Here is a 21,358-nt window from a genome sequence, read left to right as displayed (position 1 = left end):
CTTGGACTATTTTAACGATGTCTTGACTACTTTTCTGGAACTTGAAATTTGGAATGACATTTGTGTGTATAGGGAGGTCAGAAACCTCTTGGATTTCAACAAAAATATCTTAATTTGTGTTCCGAAGATGAATGAAGGTCTTACGGGTTTGGGACGACATGAGGGCGAGTAATTAATGAGAACTGTCGCTTTTGAGTGAACCATTTTTTGGAGTTTGATTTCTGAACATGTCTGTTTTTGTAACAGCATGTTTCTTTAATAAATAGTCTTGTTATTCCTGGTGCTTATTGATTTTACAGATGTTTGGAAAACCATGTCGCACTTTTTGTTGTAATTACAATTCTCTGTTTCTCCGCACTAGAGTCTTCAGGGCCTGCAGACTTATGGTCTGGAATTACCATCATGGCATGTGTTTTTGGTTTTGTTTGCTTGAAGAGATGATATATCACATCAGGGAACGATATCAAAATAGGGGATGCTTGGGTGGAATACTTAAACGGTCCATTTAATGGCTGCCCAAGGATGAACCGCACATCACGACCCCTGAATCATTTATTAAAATCAACCACATATGAGGTAAAATCATGACAACATAAAAATCTTTGGTCAATGCAGTTATATACAGTAGATTACGCAAAGCTCACTCCATAAGCCTCTTCTGAAACTCAGCAGGTCATTATTTAGTTGCAGCTGAAAGCATTTTCTCCTGATTTAGGTTATTTAAGCCACTGATGATGAGCAAACACGTCACAGCGTTCTCAGACTAATGGCGAGCTGAATGATCTATTACTCTGGTGGCGACTGAAACAGAGAGATGATGGGGTCCTCATGGTTGGTTATCACTAAAACACTGCGAAACTTGTCAAATAAAGTTTTCAGCTGTGAACGACGCATGTTCTCATTGTACATGATCTCTTCCAGGTGATGATGGCCTCGGAAGTAATGCAGCAGCCTAAAGAAAGAAAACAAGACAATATCTACATTTATATGCATGCAAATAATCCATTTATAATGTAAACATCTCATTCAATCCGAATAGAAATCTTGATTGAATTGGAAGAAGTGATGTAAACTTTAAATAATCCACTAAACAGGAGAAATGTAAGTATGTAAACACCTGAATCCGACTATTTTCTCAATTGGATTTAAAAATACCATGTGCATAAATGCAGTGTCGTGATACACATATTTACATTTTACATCTTATAAATGTGCATAAGTTTATTTACGTCTCGCATCTTATGAACTGGGTTTTTCAATCATCAATCGAAGCACAAGCTGTTAAAGCTCCGCCCTCTTCTGGAAAATGGCCAGGAGCAGCAGCAAATTTGCATTTAAAGGGACACAAAAATTGTGTGTTTTTGCTTAGACCCAAATAGGGACAAATTTGACAAGCTACAATATATGATCTGTGGGGTATTTTGAGCTGAAAATTCACAGACACATTCTGGGGACACCAGAAAACACTGCTTCAGAAAGCTTCGGAGCATAATGAATCAGTGTGTCGAATTAGCGGTTTGGAGCACCAAAGTCACGTGATTTCAGCAGTTTGCTGGTTTGACACGCGATCTGAATCATGATTCGATACGCTGAATCATAGCGCTCCGAATCTTCATGAAGCAGTGTTTTGAAATCGGCCATCACTAAATAAGTCGTTATTTTGTTTTTTTTTGGCGCACCAAAAATATTCTCGTCACTTTATAATATTAATATTGAACCACTGTACTCACATGAACTAATTTAAATATGTTTTTAGTACATTAATGGATCTTGAGAGAGGAAATTTGTGTTCCAAAGATTAACAAAGGTCTTATGGGTGTGGAACGGCATGAGGGTGAGTAATAAATTACATTATTTTCATTTTTGGGTGAACTAACCCTTTAAATATGTCACCAAGGCAAAAACTACATTTATACTGGTGGTACTGTAGCAGTGTTTAGGGTTCATATAAATGCAACTTTCAGAATTTGAAATTAGACTGGATTCAGTCCAATTAATGAAAATGAGTGCATGAAAACTTACCTACTGTTCAGAACAAAGTCAGGTTTGAGAGTTAAAAAAAAAAAAAATGCTCTATCACCTGGCAAACAAGCGCAGATCCTCTGGGTTCTGCGCCGCTGGGACACGGAGGATGGCCTGACGCTCATGTTCAGTCAGGCTGGCCAGAAGAGTTTCCGTCATTCTTTTATTGAGAGGAGAGTCTCCTCCAGTCTGCAGCTCAGCGCTGGAGTTATCCATACTGGGACTCGTCAAGGTCATGTCATCGCTACTTGCTGCAGAGAGAAAATGAGAGAAACTGCTGAGACTTTATTTGATTATAAGGGCGTCTCTACTCTCAAGTGTGTGTCTGTGTGGTGTTGTAGTTAACTGGGTTGCATACTGGGAGAGCCGAAGCTCAGGGCACTGGGCGTGCTCAGACTTCGTCCTGTAACACGTGTTACTAGGGATGGCTCCTCCTCCCGCAGACCAGGCTCCTCCTCGATGGGCGGGACCATCAGATAAACATACGTATGGATCTGAAACAGCAGCCGGTGCTGGAGCATCCATACCACCATCTGAATGAGCTGGGCCTGTTCAGATACACATAATGGTTACAATAGTTACTGCATCTTCAAGTAGGGGATACTGCCTTGAAAGGGTACTTCACCACTGGCAAACAGGGCTTCCAATAAAACTTGGCTGCTTATGCAGGAGAAAGGTGAAAAAATTGAAATCGGTGATACTTGACATCAGAGAAAACTTCCCATAATGCACTGGGCGTTCAAGGCCACTCCCACTAGTCTTATGTATACGCTTACCAGAGTCAAATACCATCTTGCTTTAGTAGGAAATACTTCTTGGCAAACTTATAGTCATAATGGTGTCGATTTGTATTGTTCCTGGTGCTAGAATTCGAAAAGTAAACATTTAGCGCGAGTAAGTTACTTTTCAGTTTCCAGTGAAGGATCCAGCGTGTTGAAGGCAGTGGCTAAAGGCTGCAAAGAATGGTAAATACAGAGAACGCCATGACGAAGAATCTGAAAAACCTCTGTAACATTACAAAACGAGATAAAAATTGGCAAAGTTACACTTTAACCACCCAAACCTTGACCCTTATTGACCATTGTTGAGACTAAATCAGATGAATAATGAAAGAATATGTCCACAAAAACAATTGGCCACCAACAGTCCTTTGTCAGGGTAGTTCCATATTTAATAATAAATAAAATTCCATATTTGAGTCTGAGGAATAGAAGTACAGTGTGATAATGGACTGTAATTATTTGATAGCCGATTGTTCAGCTGACGAAACATCTTTCCAAAAGATTTTCAGCAGACAAAAACAGTTTTGAAAGTTACATGTGATGTAGCTCTTTTATATAGCGCATGCCATTGGAAAGACTCAGTTTTTCCTTCACAGCCTAATAATTCAATGTGACGTCTACCCTTACTAAAGTTTATACATCTGAAACAAAAACATGGCTTTTAAAGGACTAAAATCAACCTAAAAAATTAATTACAAAATAATTATTTCTGACATAATAATTCATAACATTTTTACAGAAATTTAAAGTTTAAAGAATAACGTTTAAGTGAATTTATTAACTCATTTTTGATTTGAGTACATGACAATCTGTCAGGCGGACACATGCGGTCTAGCAGCAAAAGTTCAAATTTCAAAGCATTTGAAGCTCAAATTGGATCCGAAAATTCAGCATTTGCTTATGTACGGAACTCCACAATGCTTCTGTACTGCTCTCCATTGAAACTGAATGACTTCCTGTCTGTTGTCTGAGATAGTGAAAAGACGGCTTACACTAACCTCATGCACAGGGGCATCCAGTGGATTCCTGAACTCAGACAGAGATACAGGAAGTGAGAACTTGGCTAACATGGAGGGCAGGTCATGACCTGGAAATTGGAGGGCGAACTGCTCAGCCAGAGGAGAGTAGCTGGGGGTGGGGAGGAAGAAAAACAAAAATCACGATTAATGTCTGCAGTGGACATTAATCATGAAGGAATTGTTTAACTTTGTACAGTGTGTACATTAGAACACAGGCAATGCAAAAGAGCTTTGAGTGGTTTTCTAGAGAGCACATACTCACATGCAGATGTTTGCATGGGGGGAGAGCATATACACGTTGTTCTCACAGAGAGGGTAGATAATGATGGCTTTACCCCAGTACACCAAATGCGCAGCTATCTGGAAGACCTGTGAAAGGCAGTGTAACATTTCAGAGCAGGGTTCCTCCAATGTGTTAAAAAACTGTATATACCTGTTGCATTCCCGGCTCATAAGCTTATAAAACAGCCATAATATTTTTCAACTAAAACCATAATGTATCTGATCAGTAACATCTCATTAATGAGTGCAAATTTTTTTTTTATGTTTTGAATGTTACCATGTTTTTTTTTTTTTTAACCATGCTATTACTTCATTTACCCCCTTTTTATTAATTTAAAAATGTAAATTTAAAATATTACAAGAACTACAGCAAAAACCAGCATGATGCAAGAAAAAAAAAAATGTTTTCAATATTTATGAGAAATCTTAATTGAGTATATCATTATATGAAATTACATATATGGTAATTGCCAATGTGAACTCCATTAAATTCAATGGATTTAATTCAATTCCTTTGAACTTGAAAATGCATGACTGCTCAAAATAGTGTAAATTAATGAAAACTACACATTCTTTTTCTGACAAGTCAAAACAACATCAGTAATGAGGAAAATAAGATAAGATAAGCAGCCAGAATCTCCTTTTCATGCTGCAGTGGTTCATCATCAATAGGTAGCAGCAGAGTGAAATGTGGACTTCTTTTACGATCCATCTTTCCTTTTTCAGATTTTGACTATTTGTTCTAATAAATTCTGATCTACGAACAGACGCTAATTTAATTTGTGTAAATTGTGTGCTTATGCGCAAGCATCTGGTAAGAAAAAAATGTGTGTTTAGTGTATGAAAGAGGCTAAATGTAGTTTACAGAAGACGACAAATTTCACAACTAATAGATGATATAATTTCATGTGTAAAGCCACAGTTCTCTTTCAGGTAAAAATGGACCCGAACACAAAATATGTAACAATTTAGTTTAAATGGTTATATCTACAGATGTTTTTATAAAAAAAAAAAAAAAAAACTGTAGGGAGGTATCCGGTTTATAAAAGTGGGATTTCTGGACCTGGATTTCAGGTCATGTAAATAAATCTTAAAAATCACTAAGTCATTTTTTTATAAATATACTTTTTTTTTTTTTTCCTAGTTATGCAAATCTTTAAAATATTTTATTGTGTAGAAATTGTAAATATATATATATTTTATCCTTTATCCTTATCCAGTAAACCATGAACTAAGAGTCTAAAGGCCTTTGAATATTGTCGTGGACAATATATATTGCAGTGAAAAAGGTTAAAAAACAGTTTTAGACTATATACAGTCTGTCCAAAACGTTTCTTTCATAATGTTATTACAACAGAATATTTTTATGTCCACAAGGTGGCAGCATAAGACTAACTATATCCAAAAAACAAATGCTGCATAACTTGATGAACATACCTCTTAATTTTATTCCCTTAACCTGCAGGTGTCAGTACACCATCATATTTTTGCCAGAACCTTCAAGACTAAAACTACAGCTTGTCTTTGTCAAACCAATAAACTGTTTCCAAACATGAAAAAAAGGACATGGCTGATAAAAGTGCACGGTGGCGTATAGTCTTTGACCTGCAGGAGAGCCAGGTCAGCGTCTTGAGCCAGCTGCTGCAGGTTCTTCACGGCCGAGCAGGTCTTGATGAGCCGCACCAGAGCAGGAGAGCAGTCCAGAGGGAGCTGAGCCAGCAAGGCCTTCTCATTGTCCAGCAGCAGCAGTGCGTGATACGGCCTGCAGGGGGCACACCATGACAACACTACTTGCTGTTCAAATTACACTCTGGTCTAAATAGCAAGTGCACTTGATCATGCATAAAAAGCAGGCAAGACTATGTTTAGATTATCAGATTACCATACTTTTGCTACAGTAAACAGTATACACCCTGTGCACAAAGAATAGATAGATTAATTACTCTATTTGCCAAAAATACCACTATATAACAAAGCACACTGAGGAATACTATATCCCATTATTCAATGTGATAAAGAACGATGGATGAACCAGAAGCTGCATCTTTATAAACATCCTTTTCTTGCATGAAATACGAAAAAGAGTACACAAAATTGCATTAAGAAAGCAAATTAGCTGATTTTATTTTTTAAGAAAATAACTGGAGCAACTTTCTGAATTATATGCAACATGATGAGGGCATGTGACTGAAATGGAGCTAAATATCCTGGATATATGCTGTAACTCACCGAATGGCCTTTAGGCTCTGCTCAAGAGCCTCTGGTGGGATGTGTTTCCCTCCAACACGGTGGATTTTGTGTGGCAGGCAGAAACTGACCTCAAGCCAGTTATTAATGTGAAGCCGAACAACTCCAGTTGTGCAGAGACTGAAAACAATACACAGTGTATAAGGTTACCATGACAGAAATGACAAGAGTGTTTCTTTCAGTTTACAATATGAACAAAAGTCAAGTATGTTTGTCCACCTTATTTTGCAAAGCAGAAGTAAACTATTTTCTGTGAATGTGCGATACTTTTGATTCATTAGATGCTATAGGGAAATAACTAAATAATAACAAAGTGCAGTAAATGCTGTGTTTACAAACCAGTGTGTTTATGACTATGATAATAAATTAAAATGATACCACTTTGCAATATCAAGCAGCATAACATTTAAGTTACAAATGGATGCACCCATAAGGTGGTTACAACTGTATGCAACATTAATTCATATATGAAAATTATGGATTTCATGTTTCATGCATAAGAATTTAAGTTAAAGCATCAATTACAGTTGTGAAACACAACTTGTAGCATTATATGCAGCATGATTTAGCCCAGCAGGACATTTGCTTTTAAACAATTATAGCCCTAACTAACCACTTCCCTACTCCTAACCATAACCTACCCCTAAAATCAAAGGTAAATTTGTTGATAAGAATGTTATCAACCCCAGATGACAGACTGCTTGGGTAAATGACGGTTAACGTAACAACACTCACCTGTCATAGGCCTCTTTTAGGTCTCTAGCTAATTTACACTTGGGAAGGATCTGGCGAAACGGCGACTGTGGGGTGCCGTCTGCTGTAATAACAGGTAAACGGCATTGTGAAAATCATGTAACACCTTCAGTGATTATATCTGCAGGAAAAACACTGCAGATCTCGAGGGAATGAGATGTCTCACTCTCAGTCATGGTGGTGACCTCGTCCTGCACTGCTAGCATGAGCTTGGCCTCTCTGGTGAGGTACTGACATCTGCGCTCCTCGTGCTGCAGGGCTATGGCAATGCGACGAGACAGGTTATGCATACAGTTGATGACTGAGGCGTCTGCATTGGCCTGTAGAAAGCGGAAACAGATGAAAAAGAGTAAAAAATGTTAGTACTTTTTGCTTGGTTACACAAAACGTTTCTCTAAACCATATGAAACCAACATGGATACAAATAGTACATTTCTGAAAGAAGAAAAAAAACATCAGCGTGTATTTTAAATTACATTTAAAACCATTTTCCCTGGACTTTTCATTGACAAATATCTCTAATGTAAACTATAAAATTAAGTTACAGTACAGCACAGTTTTTGTTTTGCCTCTCTTTTCCTGTTTTACTGTTCACGATGCCTCTCACAAAGAGCAAAATTTGTTTTTCTATTCAGATATTTTTCTCCAAGATTTAATGCCTTAATATTTACAATGTACTGTAGTTACAAGAAACATCTTGAAGAACTATTATAATGTGAAGTGTATATAATATCTAAAATGTTTCAGTTAAATTTACATTTACACATTACATTATTTCACAAAAATACATGACGTATATATATGAAGACAGTCATTCATTTGATTCATGCAATAATTCATGCACGCAATGACTTGAATACACCTTTTGTGTGATTAACGTTTTTAATTTCTGCATTTTGATTTTTTTAAGGGGGCATAAAGTATAACCCAACAAAAACATACAACCTATTAACAACCTAATATTTTACAGAATATTTATATGTTTCAAATGTGCACATATGTTAAATTTGCAGACTAATGGTGGGCAGTGGGACAGAGGGAGGGTGCCGAGAAAGGGAGTGGGCATTGCTTGAGAACTGATAGGAGCGTGACTCTGTGTTTTCTGCAGCTGGAGTTTTGACTCAGCACTCTGCCATGTTAAGTCATGGTGGCAGCGGGGAGGGTCTGATCATGTGCAGTCTGATTGTGCAGAGAACAGAGTCCCGCCTCCCCGTCAGTCTGTCTGATAGACAGCACACTGGAGGCTTATCACAATCCGCACCCTTTCTGAGAAACTCTTGACCTCAGATATCCTCACAAACAGCTGATTCACTATACAGGGGCTCCAAAATGATTCGGTATTAAAAAAATATATAATTTTTTTGCAATACATATTAAACAACGATAAAAACAAATTATGATGCCTTGTCCTTCATCAAGCATACAGAAGCATCTTAATTTAGAACAAATGTATGTTTTGCTGGAATACTGTGCTTATACTGTCTTTCTTTAAAATAAATGGCACTTGGTTTGATATTTTTTAATCTAATGCATGATAGTCACACATATTAAGTGTATCTTAATATTTATGGGGGCCAACATAAAAATAGTGGTGTGCAAAATATATAATATATATATATATATATATATATATATATATATATATATATATATATATATATATATATATATATATATATATATATATATATATATATATATATATACACAGTCAAACCAAAAATTATTCAGACACTAGATTTGTTTTTTACTAGTGGGTGCAGGAGGACACTATAGTTCATTTCTGTAAGTGAGGATAGCAAAATAAGGTAAACTGTGACATATTATACCAAAAATTTTTTCATACAGTGGACTACCAGTAAAACTGATAAAAATTTGGAACCAAAAATTATTCAGACACTTTGACCTGACCATGTTTTGCTTAAGTGTTATCTGGCATAATTAAGATAATTTTTTCCTGACAGTTTAACTCTGAGTTTTATTACCATTTTTTTTAAACTATAGTGAATAAACTGTATTAATGAATGAAATGTTCAAGGTGTCTGAATAAATTTTGGTTTGACTGTACCTAACCTAATGCATATCTCATAAGATAATGCCGTAAGAGCCATTCTGTGCTGTAATGTCAATGTGTCATGCAAAGAAAATGTGTTAATTCAAACTATAGTCTCACATAGCCTATATAATAATAATAATAATAATAAATATATATATATATATATATATAGTGTGTGTGTGTATTATATTGTTTTTATTAAGGGTTTATTTAAATATACTTTTTTCTTACCCTTAATGCAAAAACCACACTGAACAGGATCATAGTGGGCAGCTCTCTTTTGGGAGAGGGGTCAGTTTTGGAGACCTGGGGAAAGGCAAATCATTATCAAATATAATTAGATTAAGCTCATTTTATTATTAAGTATGTATTTCAACAAGAAGACACATGCTGCTACTTTTAGAGCAACGATAAATAATGTTTTGATTTCTTTTAAAGTTACTTATCTTACATTAAATTTATTGAATGTTGCATAAAGTGTATTGCAGTTCAAGTTCTAAAAAAAGTACAATCTTGAAAGAAACTATTGCTTATATTTGAGAAATAAATGTGAAATATTAAGTATGTTTATGTAGAATATAATTGTATTGTGCAGGTTAATATTGTGTTGATAACATATATGCAGCATACATAACAGAAAAAGTGATCATTTATTAATATGATTCAATGCTGAATTTACCTGCAGCTTGACTTTGTTTATTATGAATCTTTGTTCTAAATCAGGTTAAATTCTCATTCAACAAATGCAAAGTATTTCTTGGCATAGTGGTCTTCTAACATATTATCTCTCTAACAGAAGGTGGAGCTGTTAGCCTGTGATCATGGATGTTGAGGCAATATCACCAGCAGCTCATCATACATACAGATGACTCAAACATTTCAGATGTTTATAAAAAAAATAAATGGCCAAATTACACAGTTCAAAATTCTTCACTTTCAGACTATAACTTATATTTTTAAGAAATGAATACTTTTATTCATCAAAGATGCATTAAATTAATCAAAATTGACTGTAAAAATATCTCTGTTACAAAATATTTCTATTTCAAATAAACGTTGATCAGATTTTGGTTTCCACAAAAGTATTAAGCAGCACAACTGTTTTCAACATTGTTAATAATCTTGATCATAAAATCAGTATATTAGAATGATTTCTGAAGGATCGTGTGACACTGAAGACTGGAGTGATGGTGCTTTGACATCACAGGAATAAATTACATGTTAAAATATATGAAAAATTAGATGTTTTAAATTGCAATAAAAGATATTAGCACATCTCACCTGAATACTATGTGGAGGCTGCAGTAAGGTTGGATGTCCGACAAAGCGCACATTGTCTATTTTTAGTTCAAACTTTTTGCCGCACATATCAGACTTGGTGGCCAAGATGGTGGCGAGAATAATATCAGAAAACCTTTGAAGGTAAAGGAATAAAAAGAGGAATAAAGAAAAGACATCACAGGAGAAGTAAAACTAAAATTAGTGGATGTAATTACAGCGGAGAGTCTGATTGGGTTTCAAGTGCTAATCTACTCAGCACTGACAATTATACACTCACATACTGTATATATTTCTAGGGGATTCACAAGGGATGGGTGATTGGGCAAATGATTTGGTGAAGCCTCTGGACTTTGTCCCTCATCTAAACCTTTAACAGGCACTTATAAGTGAGAATGCGGGTGATTGTATCCCTCTGGCAGAGTGATGAATCTGGTGGTTTATACTGTATTTCACCCACTCAGACAAGGTCCTTTAGAGTGAGACAGACCCCAAGAAGGCCCATGGTACAAAAGTTAGTGATCTGATTCAAACATTTAATTATGTGAGGAAAAAAAAAAAGGAAATGTGTTGTGCTCATGAGCATTGCATTAATGCAGGCCCCATCACCTGTACCGCACTTGATTGAATGGCATTTCTTGAAGTATCTCAGGCGAATATTGTATTTCAATTAATTTCAATTAGCAAAATTACAACTTATTCAAATCCATGACCCAAGATTTAAGGTGATACTATGATCTTAGACATAAATTACACACGCTATCACAATTACTCACAATTTCTCAGATTACACTTGCTGTTTGAATGCATATAAATGTATACTGTGAACAAAACAGAATACATATATGTCAGACAAATAATCAGGGAGAAAAGATGGGGTGCTCTGGAAAAAGGAGAGGTGGTTTAGAGAATGGTGGTTTAATCTTACCCTGCTACCAACTGTTCATCAGTTAGTGGAGTTTGTTCTCTGAAATGGGAATAGGGCCATAAAGAAAGAAAAAAGAAAAAAAAAAGAAAAAAGAAAAATATGCAGCAGACAAGTTGGCAGGATGCATGACAAGGGTGACAAAAACAAACCAAATTTTAAGATTGAAGATTAATCAACCAGGACAGTAAGTTTGTTTTCTTTTTATATTTTTAAATCTGAATTTTTATGTATTCATTGCTTTTTTATTGCCAATGTGTGAACAGCTTGTAACGAAACTTAAAATAAAAAAAACTAGACCTTCCCTTACTTCCTAGGTTGTCTATGAAAGCCTGTAGACTGATTTTTATATTAAGGTCTCAGGATGTTTTTGCCGGGAAAATCAACAGGACGTGACATTTATGCGCGTTCTTTCACATTAAAAGGAATGCTTATATAATGTTCAGGATAATGCCAAAAGAGCCATTCTGTACTGTAATGTCAATGTGTCATGCAAAGAAAATGGATTTATTCAACCTATAGTCTCACATAACCAGATCTATATAGTCTCAAATATACTTTATAATCAAACTATCATAACAGTGCAATTTTAATGACCTCATCTGTCGACATGATGCCCGTGAATTGCAGAGCTGGTGCGAATATATCCACATCTCTATGATCAGATGCTTTCTTAACTGCTGCTTTTTCACTGCTGTTGTTTTAGTTGTATGTTTATTTTGTTATTGAGAGGAAAGCACAAATTTACAAATTTATTTTAATTAATTTATTTATTAAAGCACATTTATTTTCTAATCTTCACTCACAGCAGCGTGGATAGCATCGGGATGATCATTAACAGTATAAACTTCTTTTTACTACCAAGTGAAGAATGAAAAAGAACTTTGTTGTGAGAATTACCGGTCTTGTCTCTTGTACGTTACATATGCGAGCATGAGCATTAAAGGGATAGTTCTCCCAAAAATGAAAATTTTATGTTTATCTGCTTACCTCCAGTGCATCCAAGATGTAGGTGACATTTTTTCTTCAGTCGATCACAAATGATGATTTTTAACTGCAACCGCTGCCCTCTGTCATTCAAATAATGGCGGTTGATGGGAACTTCATCTATAAGAGTAAATAAACCTTGCTTAGACAAATCCAAATTAAACCCTGCGGCTCATGACGACACATTAATGTCCTAAGACACGAAACGATCGGTTTGTGTGAGAAACTGAACAGTATTTATATCATTTTTTACCTCTAATACTCCTGAACGGAGTTGGACATAGTGGTGTATTAGAGGTAAAAAATGATATAAATACTGTTCAGTTTCTCGCACAAACCGATCGTTTCGTGTCTTAGGACATTAATGTGTCGTCATGAGCCGCAGGGTTTAATTTGGATTTGTCTAAGCAAGGTTTATTTACTCTTATAGATGAAGTTCCCATCAACCGCCATTATTTGAATGACAGAGGGCAGCGGTTGCAGTTAAAAATCATCATTTGTGATCGACTGAAGAAAAAATGTCACCTACATCTTGGATGCCCTGGGGGTAAGCTGATAAACATCAAATTTTCATTTTTGGGTGAACTATCCCTTTAAGTTGCTGGCTGCAGTTCACTTAACGGCCACCGGTGTCGCTAATAACAAGGGTGACTGAATTCTACATATAGCCCCTTTAAACAGCCATTATTTATTTTTTTTATTCTAATAATTTAACTTTATCAATTAGTTGTCTATTGTGATAATATATTATCACAAAGGACACCCCATGATGTTATATGGCATTGTTTTTGTGCATTTATAGAGGTGAAGTTTTAGGCTTATAACTATAATTTTGCCTATGATAATAATAATAATAATGTAGCCCACTATATATCAATAAACCACACAATAATGATGTTAAACATATTTCAGTGTGATACAGTGACGCAATCATATTATGTATTATTATTTACATAATATATGTAAATATTAGGGGTGTGACGAGATTAAAATGTGACGAGATTTCTTGTCAAGGCGAAAAGCAGTCTTGCAATATTGCCATGGCAGAGTGTGAGGGTGAAATTAGGATAGAATATGTCACTGTTACGTTCACATTACGCCTCCACAGCTATTTTTGCTTTTTATAGAAATAAAATCCATTTAATTCAGTTGAATAACAGTCGCCGCCACTCTCTATTCACACAGTACGCATGTGAAAGTGAAAGTAAAACGCGAGTGTGAATTCAAACGCGATTTCAATACCCAGCATTTTTAAAGCGGCTCCCTGATGCATGCAAATATCTCCCAATATGAAAGCTATATCAGGCTGGGCTGTGTAGTTGTAACCATCTCTCAGCTCTGTATCATGATTGAATAAAAATTTGATTCGGACCGCTTGTCAAATGGCTGAAATCACGTGACTTTGGCGCTCCGAATCATGATTCGATATGCTGATTCATTATGCTCCGAATCTTCCTGAAGCAGTGTTTTGAAATCGGCCATCACTATATAAGTCGTTATTTTGTTTTTTTTTGGCGCTCCAAAAATATTCATGTCACTTTATAATATTAATATTGAACCACTGTACTCACATGAACTGATTTAAATATGTTTTTAGTACCTTAATGGATCTTGAGAGAGGAAATGTCATTGCTCCCTATGCAGGCCTCACTGAGCCATCGGATTTCAACTAAAATATCTTAATTTGCACTCTGAAGCTCTGAAGAAGGTCTTACGGGTGTGGAACGGCATGAGGGTGAGTAATAAATGACAGAATTTTCATTTTTGGGTGAAGTAACACTTTAAAACATTTCTAATGCACCTGCAGACTATTTTTACAGTCATGTACTGGATTTCTTTGAGGATTTCTTAAAAATACTGAGAAAAAATCTCACCCTGTCTCTGTGAACTCAATTTCGTGTCTCATCACACCCCTTGTAAATATATTATGCATTATTATCTCAATGATATTATATTTCTGCTACTTAAAACTTTTTATATATATATATATATATATATATATATATATATATATATATATATATATATATATATATATATATATATATATAAAATCATGTTCTCAAAACTATTACATATAACATTTTAATTTGTAATCTAGTTTCAATTAAGTTTCTGGTTCAGTTTCTGGTTTTTAAGCACTCGATAATGACCCTGCATAATATCCAAATAACAACCTAATCATCCAACATAAAAAAAAACATACAGCACAATAGACATAATGAACTCTCATGACGATGGTGATCTCTTAACATGCCACTAGAGCTTATCCCATGCAGAAAAAAGCTGACAACCACAGAATAATTTAGGTCATATGTTTGGTGTATTAGCTGAAAGCACATTTACATCCACAACATGCACAGTTCTAGTCAAAAAGGAATGAATAAACCCTATAGTACCTTGAATCACCATCCTGGTCCTCCGTAGAGTCACCTGATGTATTCAACACATATGGACTCCTCTGTTTTGCTTTAATTACATAAAAATACACCATGAAAAGTACAATTCTTGCATGTGTAAAGTAATGTGATTGACAGTGGAAATGTGTCAAAATGTATCAGTATCAATCACAGGTGTGGCAGTATCAGGTTGATACTCATCACATACAGACATAAATATTACAGTCTCCAGTAGAAACGCCAGGATGACATACAGAAGAGGAGGCAGGAGCACTTACACGCTGCTGATGAGGTGTTTTCAGATATCTTCTGGAACGGGTATCGGAAGAGCAGTTTATTTCCTCTGCTGCCAGAGCTAACTAGTATAACGCTTATGGGACTTGTTTTTTCTCCATTTGGCTGCAGGCTGGATTCTGACTGTTTCCACATCAGCTTCGCATCTGAATTTAAATCTGCAGACCACTGCTTGTACATCCTGACGCGTTTTCTAAAGTATATTTAATCTCAAGAGAATTAAGGTTGCAGCTGGAGCTGAAAACGTGCAATGTAACATTTACAATACAGGTTTGGACGGCTAAAGGGTTGCACTGCGTGAGAATTTAACTGAATGAGTGCAAGACATCCGGTGTTTTTGATGAGCTGCATCTCTGATAACCAGAAAAAAGAACTGACCTAAACGAATATGGGAGATAATGGCAGGATAACACGTTCTGTTAGCCTGCTAGCTAGCCAAAAGCTAATGCTAAAAACACTAATGCAAACCAGTTAATGGTATAATTAAGTAGAGAGTAAACCAAAATGTTTTGTCCATCAGTCACCAGCTGGCGTCACTGAATGTCACCTAATCTGACAGTGAAGTTTAGGACTGAGAGCTGCATAAATAAACGTCATTCCTTACTGAAACATACAACATTGTTTGGTGTTACACTATGTGCGCCGAAGAAATGCAAATGACAGGATGCAATGGTTCCGCATGCATATAAGCTTCAAAGTGCCATCTGAAATTTTCTTCTAAAATGAGCTTTTTTTATCAAGCTTGTATGTTTATGTTCAGTTATGTCACTTTAATGGTAATGAAAATGACCTATTAATTGCCATTAAAGTTAAATGACTGAACCCAAACGTACCAGCTTGATAAAATTGCTAATTTTCGAAGAAATTTCAGATGGCACTTTTGCATTTGAAGTCTTCATATATATATATATATATATATATATATATATATATATATATATATATATATATATATATATATATATATATATATATATATATATATATAATGTGTGTGTGTGTGTGTGTGTGTGTGTGTGTGTGTGTGTAAAACACATAAGGCAATAAGTTTAAGTTTTAATAAATTGTTTTTTAAAGGTCTTTAATTTAAGGAAAGTTCATCATTGTTTATTTTTCCTACTTTCATGTAGGCCTAGCTATAGATTAATGTTTTATATTTTAAATTATGAAAATCCATAATGAAATATTAATTATTACATTTTAAAAATTATGATAATCCATATGCATATGTCCATATATAATTACTGACATAATGATAATAGGCCTACTTCGTTGTTTGAACGCTTCATATTGGTTACTTAGAATGAAGCCTCAATAGCTAACTTTTGTGTTTACTGAAGTTGACATCGTCCCAATTCACATGGTTCTTTCACGAAAATCCTGACCTTGGCCGTTGGTCTTCTGTGCATGCCTACACTGCCTAGAATGATGACAATATTCCAGTGGTCCTTAACCTTGTACCTGGAGCCCAATTCGACAGCAGATATCACAGTTATTTTCTGTTTCTCTGTCTTGTCTAGTTTTACGGTACATTTACAAGGTACAAGCATCTGTGAAAATGACTAAAAACGCTGTATTGTTCATGCCAGGCCAGTAGTTGGTGATGATGTCACTTTGTAAAGTAACACTATGCTCTTATAGATGCATGCGCATGATGTCACAGATTTCACAAATTCATGTTTTTGTTTACATGGAGACAATAATGGTACAGTTTTCAAAACTTGCACTTTGAAAAGTTTGTGTTTTCAGGCCCCCAAAACACAGTTGTCATGTAACTGAACTTCCAAAACACAAAGTTTTTTGCTGAAAAACTAATAAACAAAAAATTATTTACTACAGTATATGCTAATTTCTTGCTGGAAATGTCATCAGAAGTGGAAAACAACAGTCAAGTTACAGTATATTTACACACAAACTGACCAGAAACAACAACTTTCAGACACCATTTTTTTCTAGCTCGGCTGTCACCGAATGGAACGCACAGGATTCTGGGATATCAAAGGCAGTGAAGGATACATCTATGCTGACTTCAGAAAGCGATCAGGTGAAGGTATCTCAGGAGACAGGAAGTGAAGCTAACATTGGATTCAGACGTGCCTTGATGCCTTCCTATTTTGGAATGCTTCCTCCGAAAGCAGCATTTTAAAACTTTCGGATTTAGCCAATTGCCTTAGTTTTAGTAATTCATCAATTGTCATGGTTTCTCATAAGTTATCACCTGTCTCCTATTTCATTGATTACCTTCCTTGTGTATTTAAGCCCTCAGTTCTCCCTTGTTCATTGTCTGTTCTTAAAGTTTTGTTATTATTTGTTCATTCTGTGTCACACATTATCCTTTGTATTCATATACAAACTTACTTTCATGTACTTCAGGAGAATTGGATGAATTTGCGTGTTGTAAATCCAACAGATCTGATTCTCTGAACTGCGGCGCAAACTAACATGGCGGTGCCCATTGTGCGTATAGCTCAACTAATGTGAACGTTATAAAGGTGAAAAACGTTATAAAGTTATAAAGGTGAGAAAAACACATTCACTTGCACATATTTGACAAACAGAATATCAGATATTTCATGCTATAGTTAACACATTTGGGAATATTTTGAATAAAAAATTAAATAAAAGCAGATCATCAGTCATACAGTGCTGTTGTGGCTGTGGTGTGTCACGTGACAAGCAATGATGCATCACCATGGAAACAATAAAGTGATACATTCTAAATAATGGTCCCCTTGAAAAATATTTTAAACTTTCATGTGAAAGGGTTAAACAGCGAACATTATAAATGGATATTCCCGCACTCCATCTCCTCCTGAAGTAGGAGGATAACTCCCTCGAAGATCACACTAGGGACTTTTTCGACCTGGCATACCAAACTCACTACCCTGACCACACCTACCTTTAGATGTTCCTCAAGGGAGCTTTGCAGAGTTTGTGGAGTCAGTGCTGGTACAAAATGACTCTCCATTTACTGTTTACATCGTGGATGAGGATATCGCCAGCCCAGCTCCAGACCCAGAGCCCAGCCATGCCAGTCATTTGTTGCTACCTGGTGTTACATTGTTATGGATATAATCTTGGTGGAGTCCTGGACTCCACCTTGGCCCTCTGACACATTGGCTTCACCTTGGCTCAATGCTCCCTCAGCTCCACCCTGGACTGCCATCCCTTAGGCTCCGTTGGGCTCCCTCATCCCTTACCCATTCTGATAAACCCAACCCCTTGGGAGAGGCTGAATGTGCAAGCTGAACTATGGGGAGCAGCAACACATGTTGCTGTGATCAAATAAAATTTTGACCAATCTGTGCTGAAATCCACACTGGTTCAAATGTCTGGTTTAAAAACAATCCAATTGGCAACTCAGCACTGAGTAAACATTGGACAAAACACTAAAAGTAACAACTACTGTGTTACACATTTTAACCCAACTGGTTACACACTTTAACCCAATGTTAGCTCATATTGACTGAAAGCTGGGCTAATTTTTCAGTTTTTCTTTCAGCAAATGTTATTTCTATATTTAATTTATATAAATTATTTACTTATATATATTGATAGGCAATCCATATATTATTATATTATATTACAATACATTGATATTGTACATTGTACTACATAAACTGTACACTTGTAAATAGCATATCTGTACATTCATTAAAACAATTGTATATTTTTTCTTTAGTTTTCTACTACTACACTCTAAAAAATGCTGGGTTAAAAACAACCCAAGTTGAGTTAAAAATGGACAAACCCAGCGGTTGGGTTAAATGTTTGCCCAACCTGCTGGGTAGTTTTATTTAAACCAATTATTGTTTAAAAATTGCTATATGGCGAGCTTAAAATGAACCCAAAATAGTTGGGAAATTAAAAACAAGATGCAATTAGAGGCAACAATAATAGACAAAAGGTGAATGTTTAAGCTTTAATATTTTATTAATATAAATTTAATAGTTTAATAGTTTATTAATATAAATGTATTAATAAGCAATTTAATAAATTTTTACTGTTTAATAAATATTCATTGAACATTAATAAATGTTAATTTCCAACATACTTTGGGTTAATTTTAATTAAGCAATACAGTAATTTTTAAACAATAGTTGAGTTAAATAAAACTACCCAGCAGGTTGGGCAAACATTTAACCCTACCGCTGGGTTAAAACAACCCAATTGCTGGGTTAAAACAACCCAATTGCTGGGTTTGTCCATTTTCAACCCAACTTGGGTTGTTTTTAACCCAGCATTTTTTAGAGTGTATATTTTATTGCATTATTTACATTTATTGTTATATTCCATCTCTTATGTGTAATTCCTATATGTCTGCACTATCATAACCTATTGTGTGTGTACACTTTTGTATCTTCAGCTCAATCTTACTTAGTTTAACCTATCTTCAGTTGAACACACTGATAAAGGCTTAGTGACAACTTGGTGTCCCTCTTGTCTCAAATTAAATAAGTTCTTTAATACAAAAAGACAGGAAAACTCATATAACAAATAGATATATTTACTGTACCTGAATTATTACTAACAAGAACTTATATTAGTGGCAGAATTATATAAGGAGAATGACATATTCTTGCCAAACATCTCCTTAAGGCTACAAGAACTCTGAACCATCCTAATGCAGGCCAATATGAGTAATGCACAAATATGTTCATATGACCCAGCTTGTATGAGAGCTGGAGCAGGTGGCATCTCACTGACACAAAATCCATATCAGAATCATCTGTCTGTCAAAGGGCAGTGTCCTTAAGTCTGCAAATTAAGAGCATTTTGAGTGAGAAGATTTTTACTCCTTAACCACTGCAAGGTGAACAGCTTTTCACTGATAATGCTGATTATGATGACAACAGTTTGTTCATTTTGGAGAGAAATGTCGAAGCTCATTAATCAGTGAGAAATGCCTATATCATTTTTCACTTGATGAATAAAAAAGACTCACGACCCACCCCTTGTTTGATAGCCTGTATTTATTGTATTTATAGCCTGTACTTTTTCAACGCTTTAATACATTGAATCATCATTGAATAGAGGCAGAGATCTCGAGCAGGACTTCAGAAATAACGGCTGGTGAGGGCGGACACAACTACCGACAGGAGCTTCTGCCAGGTGGCCTGAACTGCAGGGTTGAAAGCGGGTCCGAATTTGGTCGCAATGACAATAGTGAGGCAATCGGCCAACAGCTGCGTGAGTCAAGAAAACGTGCATTTGTTAGACAACAAGTGATATCTTTCTTAATACGCTCATATTTTGAAAAATAAAGCATTTACCCTGAAGTTGTCTGGATCGACGTTGAGTTTCTCGCAGTGCAGCTGGCTGAGTTGGGAGTAAGTGCCTTTGATGTCATCCATGTTCTTCACGGCTTTTTCCAACGCATTTAGCACAGTTTTACCATGTTGTGCCACCTTGGGATTACCCTGGATTGCAGCTGCACTGGAAAGGTTTCCAAAGGAACCGAAATACCTCTGTGTCCAGGGATATACAATCAGCACCCTGTCATATGAAACAATGAAAATATCTATACAAATCAAAACTCTTTTTAAAATGCATAATTGAATTAACGACGTGTTATGTATGTATAGGCTATAACATTTGCCACGCTATCACATTACCTTGCCAGAGCCTGCGGTCCGATTTCATCGACGTTGATTTTGCCCCAGACATTAGCAATAGTACTGCGCTCGGAAGCTGACCACTCCACCATTGTGATTATGTCTATTTTATTCAACAAGTGTGAATGCTGAATCAGATGCGTGAGGGGTTTTTATTTATACTCGCACTCTCCGCCCCACACCAGTCGCAGAGACTGATTGGCTATGTGTGGTACCTATTCGTACTTGGATCCGAACCTAGTTAATTACATTTTGATTAGAAACTGGGAAAACAGATTTGGGGAACCCATTTCGTACATCACAAAATAAATATGGATTTAATAATCAAAATCATGAATGTGGACCCATGTGTTGTGTGTATTGTGCTTGCTCCAAGAATCCAAAATCTAAGGCTTTATATTGTGATTTGTTTAATTGCAAATTCAGAAAATGTTCAAACCCTATAGCTATCGGCCTAATTATGCTAAAATAATAAATAATGAAAAACACTAGGCACATGAGTCGCATGGCACATAGTCAAAGCTGTACAATAGGCCTATTCTGTTATAATATTTAGACAAATGAATCTCTATATAGGTGAAAAACTCAGTCATGTATATTCTTCATATAAAATTGACATGAAATTAAAATGAACGCATTTAACATCTAATTAAAGTTTTTAATTTGAACGATTGCCAGCTTATTTTGCTTTATCTGGAC

General features: G+C 35.6%; 2 protein-coding genes across 6 annotated transcripts; both read right to left on the bottom strand.

Annotated features, from left to right (window-relative positions):
* Nucleotides 1-167: 167 nt before the first annotated feature.
* On the bottom strand, nt 168-15,680 carry nprl3 (NPR3-like, GATOR1 complex subunit). 5 transcript variants are annotated; one of them, XM_067382540.1, is made up of 14 exons: nt 15,029-15,680; nt 14,751-14,820; nt 11,368-11,406; nt 10,443-10,575; nt 9,393-9,467; nt 7,272-7,425; nt 7,088-7,169; nt 6,335-6,472; nt 5,711-5,867; nt 4,086-4,192; nt 3,803-3,932; nt 2,369-2,570; nt 2,081-2,273; nt 168-952 (listed from the first exon to the last, which is right to left on the bottom strand). In XM_067382540.1, exons 1-14 carry the CDS (start codon nt 15,222-15,224, stop codon nt 787-789), a joined length of 1,842 nt encoding a protein of 613 aa, XP_067238641.1. In that variant the 5' UTR covers nt 15,225-15,680; the 3' UTR covers nt 168-786. The 5 variants fall into 5 exon arrangements, with proteins under 5 accessions (XP_067238641.1, XP_067238644.1, XP_067238646.1 ...); XM_067382541.1 differs by having other exon boundaries at nt 171-952; nt 2,381-2,570; XM_067382543.1 differs by lacking the exon at nt 11,368-11,406 and having other exon boundaries at nt 169-952.
* A 4,319-nt stretch (nt 15,681-19,999) lies between these two features.
* Nucleotides 20,000-20,817, bottom strand: hbba2 (hemoglobin, beta adult 2). Its single transcript, XM_067382538.1, has 3 exons — nt 20,660-20,817; nt 20,318-20,540; nt 20,000-20,230 (listed from the first exon to the last, which is right to left on the bottom strand). The coding sequence occupies exons 1-3, from the start codon at nt 20,749-20,751 to the stop codon at nt 20,102-20,104; spliced, it is 444 nt and encodes a 147-aa protein (XP_067238639.1). The 5' UTR covers nt 20,752-20,817; the 3' UTR covers nt 20,000-20,101.
* Nucleotides 20,818-21,358: the final 541 nt, after the last annotated feature.

Source organism: Chanodichthys erythropterus, chromosome 3 (assembly GCF_024489055.1).
Source record: "Chanodichthys erythropterus isolate Z2021 chromosome 3, ASM2448905v1, whole genome shotgun sequence".
NCBI lineage: Eukaryota > Metazoa > Chordata > Actinopteri > Cypriniformes > Xenocyprididae > Chanodichthys > Chanodichthys erythropterus.
This window is presented reverse-complemented; position numbering and strand designations above follow the sequence as displayed.